Source organism: Halichoerus grypus, chromosome 2, assembly GCF_964656455.1.
Source record: "Halichoerus grypus chromosome 2, mHalGry1.hap1.1, whole genome shotgun sequence".
Lineage (NCBI taxonomy): Eukaryota > Metazoa > Chordata > Mammalia > Carnivora > Phocidae > Halichoerus > Halichoerus grypus.
The window spans coordinates 89,747,659-89,768,089 of NC_135713.1; the positions used below are offsets into that span (position 1 = coordinate 89,747,659).

Consider the following 20,431-nt stretch of genomic DNA (forward strand, 5'->3'; position numbering starts at 1 on the left):
TGGTTACATCTTCAATATGTGAGATAATTAGAATGATTTTATATATAAAGAATAGTATACAATTTTAATAATGTTTTGCAACAAAGACAGGGATTCATAATGCTCATTTTTATGTACTAAAAATATGGCATTTATTTTGAAGTATTTGTAACTTAGGGTTCAACACGAACAAAATAGGTGATAGAATAAGGCATGTATAGGAAGGCAGAGACTAGAATCAGTAATGCAGGTTTCAAAGACTGGACCGATGTTAGGAAGAGCAGTTGAAAGGCAAATTTATATCTACAGGTCAGAAGAGGAAAAACATTTAAGATAACTGCCACATTACCTTAGAGGAAATGAAAATAAAATGCAAAGAGGAAGCAAAAATTTTAAAAACGTACTTTAGTAGACTGGAGCAAGAGGAAGTTTAACACTTGAAGGACCCTCATTTGGTTCAGTGTTCGAATCAAAGGCTTTCATCATAACGACAAATCCAGCTGCAATCATTTTGCAGTGAAACATTACCTCTCAATTGTATCCTGGGGGGAAATTTTGGTCTGTTTATCTAACCCACCTAGAGTATTAATCTGCATAATGTCTTTCTGTTTAAGCCCTTAAACTTTTAATAAGAAAGAATACCTTGACTGCAATTTAACACTATCACATGCAAAAAAAAAACCTGTTCTTTTACTCTTACAGGAATTCATACCCCTTTCTTTCCTCCCCCCATCTTCTAGTTCCTACAAATTGGCTAGACAATGTGTTGGCAATAACAATAGAAATTATGTCAATACACAAGCAGTCCTACTTCATGAAAATATGATGAACAAGGTAACAGTAGCGCCAGATGGAGTGAAATAATATTTCTTAATTAACAAAATGCCGTGTGTCTAACACCTAGTGTGTGTTAGTAGTCAAGGTATTGGTAACATACACCTCAATATAAACATGCATCAGAAATGATATAGCTGTCAACAGAGCACTGAGGATTCAGTTGCGGATAAGTCATTTTGAAAACTGCAGGAAGATAAGGAGATATTATGGACTTTAAGAAAAAAATACTCTCAGGGCGCATGGGGGGCTCAGTCGTTAAGCGTCTGCCTTCGGCTCAGGTCATGATCCCAGGGCCCTGGGATCGAGCCCCGCATCGGGCTCCCTGCTCGGCGGGAAGCCTGCTTCTCCCTCTCCCACTCCCCCTGCTTGTGTTCCCTCTCTCACTGTGTATCTCTCTGTCAAATAAATAAATAAAATCTTTAAAAAAAAAAAAAAGAAAAGAAAAAAATACTCTCTACTATTAAAGACTGAAATTTAACTTCAAGATGACTGGCCTATAAAACCTTTTATATGATACAAATAAATCTAAAATAATCAATACAGTATTATATTTACAGTATTTGATAGAAATCACTCACATATTTCTAATTTATAATGGTCATTGTTGTCATGCATTTCTTTGTCATCTTACTAATCTATATATAACTTGTCCCAAAACAGGATTTAAGGCACTTAACAAAATTAAATAAAAATAACATATACTATTAACTGCACTAAGTTAGTCTTTAAGATGTTACTAAGATCATTATCATCTTGGAATATAGGGGGCAATTCCATTCTATTAAATCCTTGGCTGACAAAATAAATTATCTCACTGAAAGTGAACCCTCAGAGTGAAACTAGTCCAATCACTTTCTACAGATGCTCCACTGAGAGGAAGTGACATTCAAGCTCCCAGCTGGCTGGTTACAGACCTGGGTGGTGAGAAGGAAAGTCTCCTCACAACTAATAAAGGGATCTTTCAGCTTTGGTATTTATTGGGTTTTTCCATTGTCCCTAAATTAGTTTTAGTTCCTTTGCAGAGTCTAGACCCATCCTATTTCTATCCCATCCTATTTCTATCCCATCCTATTTCTTTAATTGCTATCTGCATTGGCAGCTCTTAGCAATTTCATGATCTTTTAAATAAATCTATAAAGTCCACAGGGGACTCCCTACCTGATTCATAATCCTTTAATTTGGGCCCCATTAGGGAGATGATGACGACACAAAGATTTTTTTTTTTTTTTTGCCAAGAATAGGGGTTCTGAGAAGGGAAGGGGTGAGAATTCTATGATCTAAAAATCTCCTAATTTACATTTATCATATGTTCTAGGAAATCCCATCTTCCTTCCTGAAGAATTATTTAGATGATTAACTTCACCACAAATAAAGTATTGCTCTTTTAATGGAGAATAAACAGCTTTACCATCAACCTCAATTATGATATAAATTATGAGATTCTTTATCATTTCCCTAAAAAATGAATTTAAGATAAATGATGTTCAATTCTGTAATATTTATTACTAAATTATAATTCTTTTCACAATTTTAGATGTGTAGAGGCAGATATGAGAGTCAGTCAAATCTATCCATTTGGGTGGTTTTTGAAACTCAGAGCATTGCTCAATAACTGTGCTGTTATGAAAAAATATATTGGAACAAAATGATGTCAAAAGGCAAATTTCCCAAGGGTTATTTATTGTTCTAGATGTTTATAGATACAAGAAAATTAAAAGCTTCAGTTGGATATAAATATATATTCACGTAGAATCCAATCTTAACAACAGGATTAACAAGAAGCTGTGTGGTCAAGTCTTTTGTGTATAAAATTTTGAGTCTTAATGCACTGGGTCACAAGAACTAAGTTCACTGAATCTAAATATTTTAAGGAAGAAATTTAGTAGTTCAGAAGATTATGTTTATAGACCATGCATGTTTTTAAAAAATGCTACCTGCAAGAACTTGTCTGAAATTGTGAACAATGCAAGTAATAAAAATGAATGTTAACAAAAAGTTCACTGTTCCCACCAGATGGTTTGTGGTCCAAATGAGTATATTGAGGGAGAAATCTCTGAATAATGAAGGATCATTTACCTTTCATTCTTTGTCAGTAAATTCTGTGGAGAAGAATGACGTAAATTCCATCTACACAATTTGACCAAACACACACACACACACACACACACACACACACACACACACACACACACCTTGGCCAAATAAATGTCAATGTCAGATTGAGAATATGGGAATTTATTACTCTCTCAGGTGATAAATATCACTCTCTTGTTCATTCATTTACTCATAACTGTGCATGACTCATTTACTGATATTAGAGGAATATCCAAACAACCAAGTCAACACTAGATAATCAATATAATAAGTATTGTTAAAGCACAGACCTCTTCATGCATTAAAATAAAGCCAATAACCAGGAGACAAGGTATTCATTAATATTAGTTATTGATCTTTTGAGTGCCTAGGAATAAGCAGAGAAAAGCTTAAGATGAAAATACTTGTGTTGACTCATAGCAAGTTACTGCAGTGTATCACACTATGAACTTGGCAACTCTGCTTTATGTGGATCTTATGTTTTCAACTCTTGCCCCTCATATGAAAAAATTAAATTCTTCTGAAATCAGCCCCCAACTAATTACATCTCTTAATCATGATCACATATGTACAAAGAACTTGATTCTTGGCCTAACGTATAATACAGTGGTTAAGAGCATGGACTGTGGAGCCTGACTGCCCAGGCTCAACTCCAGGCTCCATAACTAAACTGCTATATAATCTTCTACATTAGCTATGCCTCCAAAGCTTTTGATAATACAGTTTCCTCATCTGCCAAATGCGGAGAATAGAAGCATCTGTCTCACTGGAAAGTTAAGATTCAATAAATTTACTATGTAAAATACTCAGAAGAAGGCCTGACATGTAGAAATCATTCAGTATTGCTAGCTATAGTTATTATTATTTTAAAAAACCATCAAGGGGCTATATCATAAGTGTTTTGGGTTTTTTCCCCATTGTTTGTGTGAGTTCTTTCTTTGTTTTAAGCAGAAAGTCTAAACTCTGTTTTAAGTGTCCCTCAAGGTTCTCCCCCTCTTTTCTCTATTATTCCTCTTCTGTTACTACCCATCTAAACCAACTCCATTTTCCATATTTCCTTTCTGTGTTCTCCCTTGTCCCTGGATGCTATTATCCTTCCCTGTCTGTGACCTTCCCCTTTACTTCCTGAAAACACTGAAGAAGACAGCGCCTGGGCTGTCTGGGAATATGAAAGTCTATGTGTGGAACTGCAAATTAGTTCAGAGAGTCTGAAGCATAGAGTAAGTGTGAGAAAAAAGTGGAAGCTGAGTCTGGAGAGGAGCAGATCACTGAAACTCAGGGCAGTATCTTCCCTCATGGACTACGGTCCAGGAATTTGGAATTATAGAACCTTCATTAGGTGAATATATAATTTAAAGCTGAGGAAAACAGTGCATGTGCACTTACCCAGTTACTCTGAGGGAGAGAAAGAGAGAGAAGAGGAGAGGAAAGGAGAGGAGAGGAGAGGAGGGGAGAGGAGGGGGAGGAGAGGAGGGGAGGGGAAGGAAGGGGAGGGGAGGGGAGAGGAGAGGAGGGGAGGGGAGGGGAGGGGAGAGGAGGGGAGGGGAGAGGAGGGGAGGGGAGAGGAGAGGAGAGGAGAGGAGAGGAGAGGAGAGGAGGGGAGAGGAGAGGAGGGGAGGGGAGGGGAGAGGAAAGGAGGGGAGGGGAGAGGAGAGGAGAGGAGAGGAGAGGAGGGGAGAGGAGAGGAGAGGAGGGGGGAGGGGAGGGGAGAGGAGAGGAGGGGAGGGGAGGGGAGAGGAGAGGAGCAGAGGGGAGGGGAGAAACCCTGCCCTGGCTTTGCCATTAATTTATTGTGCGACTTTGGGGAAGTTTACTTACTTTCAGGAAGTAAAGGGGAAGGTCACAGACAGGGAAGGATAATAGCATCCAGGGACAAGGGAGAACACAGAAAGGAAATATGGAAAATGGAGTTGGTTTAGATGGGTAGTAACAGAAGAGGAATAATAGAGAAAAGAGGGGGAGAACCTTGAGGGACACTTAAAATAGAGTTTAGACTTTTGGCTTAAAACAAAGAAAGAACTCAGGGCAGTATCTTCCGTCATGGACTACGGTCCAGGAATTTGGAACTATAGAACCTTCATCAGATGAATATATAATTTAAAGCTGAGGAAAACAGTGCATGTGCACTTACCCAGTTAGTTTGAGGGAGAGAGAGAGAGAGAGAGAGAAGAGGAGAGGAGAGGAGGGGAGAGGAGGGGAGGGGAGAGGAGGGGAGGGGAGGGGAGAGGAGAAGTGAAGAGAGGAGAGGAGGGGAGAGGAGGGGAGAGGAGAGAAGGGGAGGGAAGAAAAGAGAAAAGAAATATAGATGTGGGTAAAAACTTGGCTGTCAGCCTGCTCTTTGTCTTTTTGACTCTTCTCAAACCCTAGCCTCCTGAGGGTTTGATAGGCTTTCTTTTCTTTATAGGAAAGTCTTTGAGTATATCGAAGAAGACAGATTTTAAAAATATGTCCAATGCCATATATGAGCCTTTTTGCAGTCTGAAAGTAATCTGGGAATTTACTGAAAATCCATTCGCTTCTTTAGCATTCTGTTCATTATTTCATTTTGATTGATTGATTTAAAACCATTTATTAAATAAAAAATAATATTTTAGCTGAAAGTGTTCAGCACTATAAATCACTAAGTAGATTAAAATTAATTCTTTATTCTAGTGGCCCCATATTGCTATTCTATGCCCTAGTACTTACATTTTTATTTCACTAAGCACCAAAGAAATTGTTACCACACTCACCTTTATGTAGTGCATGGGTTGCTATTAAGGTAGAGCACATCCATAAGATGCTCTTTATATTTATCAACATCTTGTTCTAGAAATGGAGAAAAACACAAAGGAAACCATAAGCATTCAGGTTTGTGGTGGGCCATAAATCACATGCTATTTGTGCAGTGTATGTAATAAGAGTACAAGGAGCGGCTCCCCTTAGATTGTAAAAACAAGATAGAACCTGTAATAGGAAAAGTCATCCCAACACTTTAATTATTAGTTTGACTCTCACCCAATGCAGTTGTTACCAAAATAATCCCAGAACCCACTTTGGGAACATACAACAATATGGATGCGCGGGACAACCACAACTGGGTAGGCTGTAGAAAGAACGACTGAGACCACAGCCCGAGCACCTAGTGGCTAGGAACCAGCACAGAGAGGGAGGGGTGACCACAATGTCTATTTAGAAACAGGAAGCTGGTCACAGATGGAGCAGAAGAAGATGGGGAAGCAATAGGCAGGGATGTTGAAAGAGAGGGATTCATATCAAATGTGAGGTGGGAAGGAACATGGTGGTGGTTCCCGCACATGTTATCAAAACAGGGAATAAGGACTTCAGCAGGCTTTTTAAAGCACAGACTCAATTTAGTTTCTAGGAGGCTGAACAAACAAAACAAATGTATTATAAGGAGCTGTTAATTACAAAAAGACCAGTGCTTGCCATGAGTTGTTTTTTTTTTTTTTAAGATTTTATTTATTTATTTGAGAGAGAGAGAATGAGAGACAGAGAGCACAAGAGGGAAGGGGATCAGAAGGAGAAGCAGACCCCCTGCTGAGCAGGGAGTCTGACGTGGGACTTGATCCTGGGACTCTAGGATCATGACCTGAGCTGAAGGCAGTCACTTAACCAACTGAGCCACCCAGGCACCCTGCTGTGAGTTTTAAAGCAGTTCCAACAGTTCCTAAGCCTGAAGGGAGAAAAAAAGAAAGAAAAACTCTGTTCTGAGAGTCAAGAAACCCTGCCCTGGCTTTGCCATTAATTTATTGTGCAACTCTGGGGAAGACATTTAACAGTCTGGGTCTCAGAATGGTCCCTTCCAGCTTGAATTTCTATGAAGCTGTAATTATGAGGCAGATAAGTACCAGTGTTGGGGACCATCTGGAACGCAAAGAGCCGATCTCAGAAGAACTGCAGATTATTTGATCCCCATGGTTGTTCCTTTCTCAGCTACATTTAGAACTGTTCTGTAACGGTCCTTCTTGGTTGGCTACCCAGCAGCCTTTCTTCTTTCTCCTTTCTAACAAAATTCCCATTCCATTCTCCTGTCTACCCTCCTTCACACAGCCATACACCTTAGAGGAGCCTGAGTCAAACCCAGCCCGAGGGAATGATCTTGATTATCCTAAGTCAGTCACACTGCTCCCATTCCTTTCACCAATGACTGGTTTTGGAATGAGTATATGAGGCAATCTTAACTAATGAGATGTGAGGGGATCTCAGCAGGGCAGAAGGGATGCTCCTGGGAGAGGGACATTCATCTTAAGAGTAGAAAGTGAAATTTCAGGTTGTATCATAAAAAAGCTATTAAAGAAAATGCATTCCATGAGTATTAACTGAATCTAACTAAGAAACCTTTTTATAAATATACTTATAAACAATAATTTCCTATCTTCATTAGAGAAAAAATTGTCCTCAATTTTTTTTATTTTTTCAGGAGACTTTTATTTTATAAGCATAATGTTAAAAGCCTGGTGTCCACCTGAATTCAAGTTCTGAATCCTTTACTAATACTCTGCAATTTGGGGGTAAATTACTAACTCTCTCATTTTCAGTAGCTTTTTAATTGTGAACAGTAGTACTTAACTATTGGAGTGAATGTGAGGATTGATAAAATAATGCCTATGAAATATAGCTCAGGGATACACAGTGTATTCAGTACTCAATATTTCTTACTAAAATTACTAATTCAGGTTTTCTACAGATGTTCTCTTCCTGCTTTCATATCACTAATAGTAAAAAGAAAAGTATTTGAAGCGGTTGGATTTGAAAATTATAACCTTGGTTGCCACTATAGAAGCAGTGGATAAGTTTATGCTTATAATAAATTGCTCTAAAACTTTTTTCTATGTGCTTCGAGTCATTTCTTGTAAACATGTTTTATCTTCTCTGTAGAACACAGCTAGTATCACATTCAATTTACTAATTCCCGTAATATTCCCATAATATTTCCACAGGGCCAGCTTCAGAGTAGACCTTGAGGAAGGTTTATAGACCAAATGCAGGGCCACTGCCTCCACTTCCTATTCTGAAACACACTCTGAAGCCAAGGGCCAACCATCTCTTATGACTATGGGAAAGTAGGCTAATTAAACGTGAAATATATTTAAACCAGTCCAGTTGACTATTCATCATGTCATGATAATATTTGATGTTTGTCAATATTTGGACATTGGTGTTAGCTCTCATAACAAAATCAGAGAAAGTGTGACCATGACCCAGGAATGGGTCTTCTGCATCCTAATTTCCTCTCTAAGACCAATACTCAAAGTGTAACTTTTTGTGCCATGCTTCAACCTTATAAAAGTATCTTTTTTTTTTTTAAGAGAGGGAGGAAAATGGTTTTTTATCTATATAACAAGTATATTCATCACTTGCCTTAAGATTGCCCCAAGACAAGGCTAGCGAAGGAAGCCAGTGCATTAAAAATACAAGGGAGAGATCAGTCATGTCTTAAATATATCTACATAAATATATTTTAACAAATTCCCAACATTCAAAAACTAGGGTTTTCACAGTAAGTCTCAGATCTCTTTTGACAAATCAGATCAAACAAGTCTAGGTCCATATTCTTGCTGGCCAGCCATCAGCACTAGGCAAGGAGCAGGCTCTCACCCTGGCTCCGTGTACTCAAGGTCATCACTCGCCCCACTCGGCTTCTCATCCATTTCTACTCCATTCCTGTTCCCTTTAGGCACCTGATTTAAAGAATGGTCATTTATTTCTTTAGTAAATATCTCAGAGTGCTTTTACTGATCTTAACTGACTTAGAACTACATTTCTGTGGTCTCTTCCTTGGCGTCTACGGGCATTCACTCCATTTCTCTAATTTTCTTAAGGCTATGTCCATGTTCATGTTGTTAAGGCACACTATTTACCTTCTGCATTTGATCTTACTAGATAAGGAACTTTCTAAAACCTCTTTCTTTTTTTTAGTACCACTCTAACCCCCCACTTCTATTCTTCCCTCTTCCATGTCTTGTAAGCATAATCTGCTGGTGATAACATGTCTGTCTGCATAGAAAGACCTAGGAGATATGAAAGCCAGTGCCTATATTTAGCCTTCACTCCAGTGAAATCAGTGAGAAGAGGAGAAAGTCATCAAACAATCAAGGCACAGCTGACTGAAGCTGTTTAATTGCCTGGGAGACAGAAGAGACAAGGTTAACAAGACTCCTATACATGACAAATGTCTGCAAAAAGGGTAAGGGTCATGCCAAGGATGGGCTGCCTTGAAGAAAGAGAGCCAAGGTTCTAGTAAACAGATATTTAATATTCTCCCTTAATCCTCCCTTAATCTTGGGGAAGATCCTCTGAGCAAAGGGTGACTTAAGGACACAGACATAGAGATCTTGTCTTCTAATCTTCAAATTAGTTACCTTAGACAACCAATGGTTTAGGACACCTCAACCACAAGGTGAATATTATGAGTACTGCCTACCATATTGCTCCTGGGTGCATTCTCACAGGAAGAATCACTGCAACGCAGAGAGAAATATCATGGTTTAAGCAGGACATCTTATAAATTTATTTCACAGGAGTAATTGCGCCATGTGAATTTATCACTAACCTGTGACTGGATTCCTGAACCGGGACATAGCTAAGCTTTCTCATGTCATTGCCCCTTGGTACTGCCCTTTTCTCTGCCTGGCTAACTCCTTCCTCATTATTCTGTCTAAAACACTGCATTCTCTATTCCTTTTGCCATGCTCTATTTTCATCACAGCACATAGCACATATCATTTTATTTATATATTTGGGAATTGCCTTTCTCTACCCACCATAATATAAGCTCTGGGAGAGCAGTCTTTGATGTTTTGTTCATTGCTCAGGACACTCAGTAAAATATGCTCATTTTTTTTTTTTTTTACATAATAAGATGCATATTATAAACACTGTTTGGTACATTCCTTTCTTCATTTAAAATACAGTGTATCTTGGAGAATGTTCCAAATTAGCAAATACAGTTTTTCTGGGTTGTTTTTAACAACCATATAGTTTTCCATTAGATGAATGCAGCATCTTGTATTTCACCAGTTCCTATGATAAGCCTTTAAGCTGGCTTCATATTTTTGCTATTAGAAACAATGCTGCAAAGGGCATCCTTGTCCATTTGTCTTGGGTGACATTTGTGCCAATATCTATATGACAATGTCCAGAAGAGAATCGCTGGGTCAAAGAGTATATGCATTTTTTAAATTTTTTGGTAGCTCTTACCAAATTATTTTGTAAAGAAGATGAACCTATTTATATTGCCACAGTAGTATATGAGAGATCCACTTTCCCCACAACATGGCTGACACAACCTTCATCGAACTTTGTTATCTTTACTACTGTGATGGATGAAAAAATAGTGCAGTATATCATTGCTTTTCAATTACTATTTCTTTAATTATGAATGAGACTGAGCAATTTCTCATATGATTAAAAAAATATTTTTTCTTCTGCCAACTGCCTGTATTTCACATTTGATATTTTTTGGATGGGTTTTGGTCTTTTACTTATTTGTAAAAGTTCTTGGTATACCAAAAGAGTTATTAGCTCTTTGTCTCTCATATGTTCCAATGTGTTACTTGTTTTTGTGTAAATAATTTAATTGTTATTTACTCATACTTATCAGTCTTTTCTAGTATGGCTTCTGGATTTTATCTTTTGCTTAGAACAGGTTTCTCTACTCCTATTTTATTATTTTAAAAATCCTATAGGTTCTTCTAGTTATTTTTTTATTTTATTTTAGTTTTGAGAGAGAGAGAGAGAGAGAGAACATGTACAAGCCGGGGGGGGGGGGGCAGAGGCAGAGGGAGAGAGAGGCTCTTAAGCAGGCTCCACACCCAGGATAGAGCCCCACATGGAGCTGGATCTCATGACCCTCAGACCATGACCTGAGCTGAAACTAAGAGTAGGAAGCTTAACCAACTAAGCCTCCCAACTAGAGGCGCCCCCTCTAGTTATTTTTTTAATATCATTCTCTACATCTCATATTTGGTCATCTTAACTTTATTTAAGGAAAAGAAATGAAGTAGAGATTGACTCTTATTCTGAGTGGACCAATCAGTTGTCCCCAAATCATTTGTTGAATAATCCTTCTTTTCCACTGAATTTCCAAGTCTATTCTAGTATATTTCTGGACTCTGTCTCCTGTTAAGTGAAACTAGACAATTCTTAAAGCAAAATGCTCCTATCTAACTCACTTTATAGATTTAGTAGGAAATATGTGATTTAGGTAATAGTGTTTTTATTGAGATTATAGAATTAGATCAATATGAGTCCCATGGATATAATATTAACACCACTTATTTGTATAGTTTTCCATTTGCCAAAGCTTTCCCACAGGTATTCACCGTTTTGATGTGTATAACTGTATATGCATTTAATAGATTCTGACATCAAGCTTTTTGATTCCAAGTCTAGTGTTCATTCCACCACACCATAGGTAATAGCAACTCAGTAATTTAATAATAAAAAATTATTGTCACATATTATATATGTGTTTATTATAAGCTATGTAGTCTCATTTTTATAGACATAAGCACCTCTTAAAATTCTTAAAAGAACGAGGTAGGATATATATAGATACAGAAATGAGGTAAATTTAAACATAGATGTGCATTCACACCCTTTTATAGTTGATAGATCTATCCAGAGGAGTTTCAGGAAACATAACAGACAAACACATTCAACAAAGTCACTTTGCCCTGACCACTGAAATACAACCACCCTGGCACATTCAATGATAAGAACCTAGCAGAGTAAAAACAAAACAAACAAACAAAAAAACAACGCAAACACTGGAGAATACATATAAATACAATATAAACACATAAATGTACATTTATGTATGGGGGGTGTGGGGGGAGTGGGTGTAATTTTCTAAATCTAGGCTACCAGAGGAAACAGGCAAAAACTCACTAATTGAAGCAGAGCTTGACCAAGACATTTATCTCTAGGGATGCCTGGGTGGCTCAGTTGGTTCAGTGTCTGCCTTAGGCTCAGGTCATGATCCCAGGGTCCTGGGATCGAGTCCCGAATTGTGCTCCTTGCTTAGCAGGGAGTCTGCTTCTCCCTCTCCCTCAGGCTGCTGCTCCCCACAGTGTGTGCTCTCTCTCTCTCTCTGACAAATAAAATTAAAAAAAAAGACATTTATCTCTACTTCCTCTTGTTCTTTTTTTTTTCTTTTTTAAAGATTTTATATATTTATTTGAGAGAGAGAGAACAAGCAGGGGCAGGGGGAGAAGCAGACTCCCCACTGAGTGGAGAGCCTGATGCGGGGCTTGATCCCAGGACCCTGAGATCATGACCTGAGCCGAAGGCAGACACTCAACCGACTGAGCCACCCAGGTGCCCATCTACTTCCTCTTGTTCTGATTCCCAATCAGAGGGAGTACCAGCCTTGTGTTTTCTGGTAAAGTATAGACCTGTGCAACAATGAGCATGTTTTCTCAGACTAGAGCAACTCACCCCCAACAATGAGTGTGAGTCCTCACTGGTTTCTCTAGGTGGGTGGTGAAATAATCACCTACTGTGGTATAGTCACTGATTCTTCTCAAGATAACTGTGTATCTTGAGAAGTTGGGTCAGTCATAGGGCAATATCCCATTTTAAATATCGTGTCTAGTGATGTCTGTCAATGAATAAAGTCAACAAAACTGTTTAAACTGCAGTAGGAAAGAAAAGATTGGTTGTGTGACTATTGGAAGACAGCCTTGGTGGGTCTTTATGCTCTCAAAGGCTCTAAAGCTCAATTAGTGATCACTCATCAACCACAAAGTACTTATGCATAATAATGTGAGGAAAGAGAGAACAAAGACTATATTTTTAACATTAATCATATTCAACCTTAAGTTAGCTTTTTAAGTCCTTTGCAAACAGAATTTACAAGCATGCAGACATAGGTATCTTAGAATATCAGAGACATTCCCCTCCAGTTTGCAAGCACAGAGAAAAATTAGAGGAAACCTACACCTGTAAACATATAAAGCTAGCGGGGGATTCTTTTCAAACTTCATTTTTTTAAAGCAGAAACAATTTAGGAATAACTTTTAATTTATCTACTAGGAAAAACAAACTAAAAGCTTGAATTCTGACATAAACTCTTAGATGGTCTTGTTCTTATCCCTCTTCCTACCACCCACAAGATTAAGGACTGTGGACTTCCTGCTGGAGGAAGTAATTGCTCAATCACTTTGGAATCCACTGGAACCCTTCGCTGTATTAGTTTGGACAGACATATACAATTGTGAAATCTTCCTTTTTTTACTGAGAGATCGCACTAGAAGTCAGTCCCTGAGACCTTCTGCCCGATATGGTCTTATATCCAAGTGACATATTCTCGGAACTGGGAACAGATTTCATCTCAGAAAACTAGTTGTTGCTCCCATTGATGCCTTCCCATTTTTACATTAAACTCACAGCATCCTATTTCAGGACTTCACATGAATATTTTCATGATAGCTTTGGCACAGTTGACAAGCAGTACTTAAAATAATTTAGGTCACAGCTTTTAGAAGGAGTCAAAAAGAAAGGGAAAGTGTACCAATTAGATAATCAGAATTTGAGATCTCAGAGATCCTTAAAACCCTGTTCTCTGAAGTAAAGCGAGGAAGCAAGAGAGTTTAAAATGCAGCTCTAAGTGGCAGTGTCTAGACTGCGCCACGTTCCCCCAAGTTACTAGCTCCGTCATTTCATAAATGTGTGCTGAGCTCCCACTGTGGGCCAAACCCGTGCTAAGGGTCCTGATGCACAGGGACCTGAGTTACACCCGCAGCCCCTTAATGTTTGAGCTCATTGGAATTACATCAGTCCTGTCAAATGGCAATCATTCGCCATTCTAGACGCACGACAGTCTGGACGTGATTATCCTGTAATTGACTAAAAATAGTCTTTAAACCTACTTGAACGTATTTTAAAAGTCAATATATGGAGTACAGAATAAACTCGTGTCATTTTTCTGTCGAAAAAGTTTGCTTGGAGTCCTCCCTGTTTCAAGGCAAACACTTCTCCTACCGCTCCCAAGAAGCAAGAAAAATTGTTTTCACATTATTAATAAGAGTGTTTAGCACCTTCTGGACAGAAGTCGGGTAGCCTCCAGCAGCAGCCCGCACCCTAAGCGCCGAGGCCGCGACCGCGGAGCTTCCACCCGTGAGCCCCGCCCAGCCTTTCCCCGCCCCGCCCCGCCCCCGCCGAAAGCGCAAGGCCCCGCCCCCATTGGCCTCTGGGCGGGGACCCGAGGCGCCGCGCCAGCGTTCAGGCTGGGCGGACTGCCGGTTCGGCAGAGCGGTTGTCTCAGAGCCCAAGTCACACCCGTCTCTGGCCGGGAACTAAAACCCCAGCCCACGTGGCGGCGGCTGGAGAACTGCGGCATAGCGAGGAGCGCCCAGCGCGCCTCCTACCCCGCGCCTGCTGAGCGAGTGGGGCTCGGCCCGAGGTCCCAGCCGCTTTAAAGGGCTCGTTTCTCCCCTACCCTTCCATCCTGGGACGCCGCTTTAGTCGCGTTTGTTGTCACTTATTTAAAATATATCTTAAAACAAGACGCGAAATTCGGCCTCAAACTTCGAAACGTACCCTACCTGTCCTCTCCTGGCTGTTTGCGTCGGTCAGCTCCATCTCCGCTCTCTTCTTCTTCCCCCTTCCTACCCTTCCCTTGCCTTCTCTTCTTTTTCCTCCCGGCGCACTCCTTCCCCCAAATTTCCATGTTCGATGTGTGTCTTGAAATTGATTAAGTTTAAACTTTGGATTAGGGGCCTTTCTTTTGCCATATCCTGGGGCGGGGCCCTAGTATTGGGTTCAGGTGGTCAAGGGCCTTAGTAAAGTTTCCAAAAGTAAAGCATTCTGTATTATATTTCCTAAACTGATGCGTAAGATTGAACATCAAGCCCTCCAAAACCTGGATTCGCCCCTGGCAAGCTTCAGACTTGGCCCAGGGCGCTGCGCACATCCCCGAGGACTCGCGAGCTGGCGCTTCTGCACTTCGCAAAGACAAGGTCTCCTTTCAGGGCCCTCCAAATCCCTAGATTTACGTCGCAGAGTCTGAAATAGAAAACTAACAACTAAAGGTTCTTCATCCTTGAATATATGGTTGTAAAATTGGCTCGCTTGGGGTTTTTTGAGGGGGGAGGTGGGGGGCTCGGTTTCCTCCACCTGTGCCGCACTTCTCCATCAGGGGGCGCCCACACCCGCCACAAAACACCCTATTCCTAGACATCTGGGTTCTGCAAGCCCTAAGCACGCCTACTGGGGGCAGATCCCAGGGAGCTCACTGCCTCTCTCGCTCCTCCCTCCTAGCCTGCCTCCGCGGACCCGGGAGGCAGGGATTTCACACTAGCCATTCATTTGTCAGCCGTGGGGGAGGGGACGCAGGAGCGAGAGAGACTGAACAGAGGCTGGGAGAGGGGAAGGGAGGCAGAGAAGATGGAGACAGAAGAGGGAGACACAAAGATGAGAAACGGGACACAGCGAGACTGTCTTTCAGTCTGTGGGTGTGCGCACGGTGCGACAGCTCTCCAGGCGTTGCGTAGATTTCTTCCCCCTCCCGCAGCATCTCCCGGGGACAAGCAGGACTTGCTGGGGCGCAGCTGGATCGGAGAGCAAATAGTTTAAGCTATGACACTGTATTTCTAACCCGCTCTCCGCTGCCTAACATACAGACCGCTCCACGCCCAGTGACACAGACAGCAAGCCGGGACAGCCCTGTGGCCCCCATATCCGCACGCACTGGGGATGTCGCCCCGCGGCGCCCACACCTCTGTAGGGTGGTGGGACGCTCCAGCCTAGGGCGTCCCCCGGGGCTCCCGGCACACGCTCTCCCTGGCCGCTGGATTAGCCAGTAAAGTTGCTCAACTAGGGCGAAGAGCTGGGAGGGTGTGGGGAGATGGAAGGAAAAGAAGGACCGCTTTACTCGGGGCGAGAAGGCTGGTCCTAGAGGCCCCAGATTCGGGTCCCCGCACCACCTTTGTCTAGAGAGCGCTCTGAGCCCTGGTTTGCTCGTTAAGACCAGAGTGGAAGCCTCCACTTCGCTCTTCTGGGTGAGAGAAAATTCTTGCACATCGCTGATGGTTCAAGGCAAGCTTTTCCCGCCCAGGCGCTTCCCAGACCGCCGCGGCACTCCAACAACCCCACCCCCATCCCCTGCTCCCTCCCGGCCAGCCCCTGTGCTCCGCGCGCAGGACAAAAGAACCCAGGGGCACCAGGGAGGGCCTTGACAGCCCCCAAGTCTCCAAAGAGACGCAGCCCAGGCACCCCACACATCCCCCGGCCGGACCTCTTTCCAGACTGCTTGCGGGCGGCGGGGGCGGGGGGGTCATGTCCGCCCAGGTCCCGGGTTGCTGCGGCGCGGGATCGTCCTGTCAGGAGCTGCCCTGGAGCAGCATTCCAGGAACGCCGGGCACTGACCACACACCAGGGGCCCGGAAGCCAGGTGGCCCGCACCAAGGCGGCTTCGGGGACTTGCAAGTGGACAAGTCTCGGGAGTCCCCATTCAAACTTTTGCCTCGAGCAGGTTAACAAAAAAAGCTCAAGGTGCCAGCGGTCCCTCCAGCTCTCCAGCTCAAGACCCCAATACTTTTCTAAGGATTCTCTACAATTCTCTTCCCTCCCTTCCCCCAATTCCGTTAGTCCTTCTACCCCCACCCCATTCCGGGCTTCTTTTGTCTGGATCTTTTCAGCACCACGGTCCCTCGGTATTCCTCTCTCCAAACGTCCTTCTGAAAGTTACCTGCATTTTTAAAGTGCATATATTTTCTTAACTTCGCCTTACAGCTAGTTCTCTTTGCCTTAATTAAAACCTTCTACCAATTAAAATGTACTTCGTTTTTCTAAGCTCGCTCGTTTTTGTTGGTTTTTTTTTTCTATTTTTTTTTTTTTTTTTTTTAAAGGGGGAACAAAAGAAACGTGATTACCTTGAAAGGCGGCTTATTGCAGTTTGGGGGATAAAAATCACCGCAGCGCTGCGCGAATGGGCTCGGTGTTGCCGGGGCGGGTCACATAGGAAGCTCGGTGGCCTGGGGAAGGGTGCGGAGGGTGCGGGACGGTGCTGAAGGATGCAGGAGGATGCGGGGCTGGCCGCAGATCCCCGTCCCAGCGCCTGTCCACAGCACCTAATGTTCGCGGCTGTTGCTCCCGCCCGCCTGGAGTTCTTCCCCAGAAAGGCTCGGGGCAGCTCGCCTGCAAGTTCAAATGCGGGTTGTGACACCCATCATCATTATATCACTGTACCGTCAGCACCGAGGAGGAGACTCAGCGAGGAGGAGGAGGAGGAAGAGGAGGAGGGTTCATTCACAGGCTCCTGAAGCGCTCGGCAGCTTCAGCCACTCCTAAGAGCCCAGGCTTGGAAAGCAGGCAGAGGGGCGGAAAGGCAGCTCCCCGCGCCTGCGGTAGGGACCGCCTGCCTCCCTCCCCAGGCACTCCCACCTCTCGGCGTTTCTTCCTGACAAGAAGTACCAATCGGCTTGGGGACAGCAGCGCTCCCCATTCAGCGACTCACTAAGTAACATCGCGCTGTGCGCACGGAAACCACTGCCCTCCCACCCCTCCCCACCCCCACTTCCCCGCCCCCTGTGCTGCCAGTTCTGGGTTAGGGGAAAGGAGCCCCCAGGCTCTGGTGGGGCAGGCCAGCACTAGACAATTGCGCACCCTCAGTTCTTCTTGGGAGCGAATGAAACTCTGCAAAATCAGCAGAGAACTTGGTTACAGCGTGTTTACGCGGCCACAGAACCTGCCTGTCCCATCTGAGGGAAGTGTCAGGCTTGCGCCTCCAGCCAACCTGAAAGAGACACTGAGAAAACCAGATCCTTCTAAGACCTAGAGGGAAAGTGTAAGAACTGCCTTACCCGGGAACTGCCCAAAGGGGAGCCCGACGTCATAGCGCAATTTACAAAGACCCTGGTAATAAAGGCTTGGACAGGAAATTCCCCGAAGCAAATCCCCTGTCGGATTTCAACAGATTCTCTAACTCTGCCACAAACGTACAGAAGTCTAGATTTTGCTTTCTTCCTTCTTCTTTTCCCTCAGTTTTTCAAAGTGTCCCTCATGGTAGAATATTTAATAATTTTTCTTAGTAACAGAGACTCCTTGGATGTACCAATCCCCTTCCTTGTGGTCAGGAAATGGGACCACAATCTTTCTTGAGTTTTTGTGATTTTTGTTTTCAGCCAGGCTGACCAACTATGTAAACAACATCAACACAAGGAAGAGTCCCCTGCATTGTGTTACAAAAGGTTTCCTATAGGACCTTAGAGAGCAAAGGGTCAACCAGTTGACACAAAGGATTTCTCCCTCTTAGAAAAGAGGGACTTTGTATTTTCCTTTTCTTTGAAGTCAAGTATGAGTTTATACAATGGGAACAAAATAAGTCCAAGGTGCACATCAGTTTCAACATGGATACTGGAGTGGATAGCAAATTTTTCTTTCTACACAAACATGGAAGTATCCTCATGATTATTTTCTCTAAAGTCTCTACTTAGAAAATTATATCAAATACAACAGTGATGATTAAAGAAAAAAGTCCAGTTTCACTCTGAATTTCTTTGAGTGGGTTGGCTTTAGATTCATACTTTAAAACTTGTAGAAGCCTAGACTTCTGTGCACACACATTTATAATGTTTCTTTTCTAAGTTTCTTTTGCAAGTTGTATGCATTCTGCATGATGCTAGATTTTAAGTTATAGACAGGTAGAAGTTTTGCTGGGAGAATTTCAGCTCTCAAAATGTGTGTTTTCCATTTCTCATTATTTATTTATTTATCAGCTCACTACAGTGAATAACATAACTATTAACTACAGGATTTAGGAATCAATTTTTTTTTGTTTGTTTTACAATGATTTTTTTATTCTTACTATAGTTTTTATACCACCGTTCTTAACATTGAAGTTCTATTTCATTAAGTATTTAGAATAACAGAGTCACAGAACAGAATCAGATTTCAACCTTTACATTTAGCAGATAAGCAAACTAAAGCTCAGAAAGTGATTTTTCCTAAAGTCAGACAATTAATAACAGAGCTATTACCAGAACACAACTCTTGACTCCAGGTCCAGTGGTCTTTCCAGCACTCCTCCTGGCAACTTTTTAAAAAGATTTTATTTATTTATTTGACAGAGAAAGACACAGAGAGAGAGGGAACACAAGCAGGGGAAGTGGGAGAGGGAGAAGCAGGCTTCCTGCCAAGCAGGGAGCCCAAAGCGGGCTAGATCCCAGGGTCCTGGGATCATGACCTGAGCTTAAGGCACATGCTTTAATGACTGAGCCACCCAGGTGCCCCTCCTAGCAACTTTATAATCAAGATCACTTCACTCAAAAAGGGAGAAAACTCCTTATTGAAATTTATACTCCAGGTATTAGGACAGACCTTTCTCTGAGACACCTCAAAGTATATATTATTGTTCTCATTCTTAAATTTGAGTAAACCTAGTTGAGTTCCAAAGAGTTTAAATGTCTCGCCTGTGGCCACTTTCTAAGTGGTACATCTGCCAATCTGAAAAGCTTATTATCTTTCCATTACCCTGCTCTCCCTTCATAATACAGTTAAGTAAAACATTTCTGCAAAGGAGACCTAAGGCGGAAGAAAGCAACTAATAGCAGATTAATAACCATTTTTAAGGAAATGTTAATATTTAACAGTCCCTGTAAATAATGCCAACTTTACATGATGAAACATGATGAAAAATAAGGGTCAGAGACTACTTACATCCTGAGATATTTTCCTTTATCTTCCCAAATGTGTTTCTCTAGCCCTCTAATGTTTATAGTTCCTTATAATGTCCACGGACATTACAACTCTTGACAGAGCAGTTCTATAGGGCAAAGGCACTTTCTCAGGCAGACTTCACTAGTCAGAACATGGACAATTCTGAACAGCTTTATACCGCATGCCTTTTCTTTACCTCGGCTTGTAACATTATTTAGAAAATTAAACACTCCCGCAGGCTGCCAAATAACTAAAATGAAACGACACCCCCAAATATCAGCTTGCTTTCTCTAATTTCCCTATAATAGGGAATAAAAAAGAAAGTATACAAGGTACATTCAGAATAGACTCTATAGATGTATTATTTCCATTTAACTGTCCTTGAGGACTTCTCCCTCTCTCTCTCTTTCTCCCTCTCCCTCCCTGCCTCTCTCTCCCTGTGTTTCTCTTTCTCTCTTCATGAAGACAAAGTGAATGACAGAGCAGTTATTTCCGACTCTCCCACGTTTTAAAAATTATCACAAGGTTTTGAATGGGAAAGTATATTTTTGTAACCTTTATAACTAAAACTACTTTGCCCATTACACTCAAGTCTGAATCAAACAGTAATTAAAATCTCATTCTATGTATCCCCCTTTAAATCATGTCCTTGTACTGGGGATATTCTGTATGTAAACTCCATAGTCCCAGGTATCGATAAAGCAAGATCTTCATTCCTAGTGCGGGTGTCTACAAGAAACCAGAAGCCAGAAGCTGCGTGCCTTGCTTCGTTGCCTTGATCTTGTCTTCAGGAACTTGGCAGGAGTCAGGGGCAGTCAGCCAATGACTGGACAAGAAAGGTGTAGCTGGCAGGTGG

At 42.0% G+C, this 20,431-nt stretch overlaps 1 protein-coding gene across 3 annotated transcripts in view; it reads right to left on the bottom strand.

The window, feature by feature from the left end:
- The window catches only part of VCAN (versican), a 116,887-nt gene extending 99,493 nt beyond the window's left edge, over window positions 1-17,394 (bottom strand). The window contains exons 1-2 of one of the 3 annotated variants that reach the window (XM_036091246.2): window positions 16,791-17,394; window positions 5,643-5,718 (exon numbers count right to left, since the gene is read on the bottom strand). In XM_036091246.2, the coding sequence (XP_035947139.2) occupies window positions 5,643-5,712 (70 nt within the window). In that variant the 5' untranslated portion in view covers window positions 5,713-5,718; window positions 16,791-17,394. The remainder of the gene's footprint in view (window positions 1-5,642; window positions 5,719-16,790) is intronic. The other 2 variants (XM_078067090.1, XM_078067089.1) reach the window with 2 other exon arrangements.
- Between the last annotated feature and the right edge of the window lie 3,037 nt (window positions 17,395-20,431).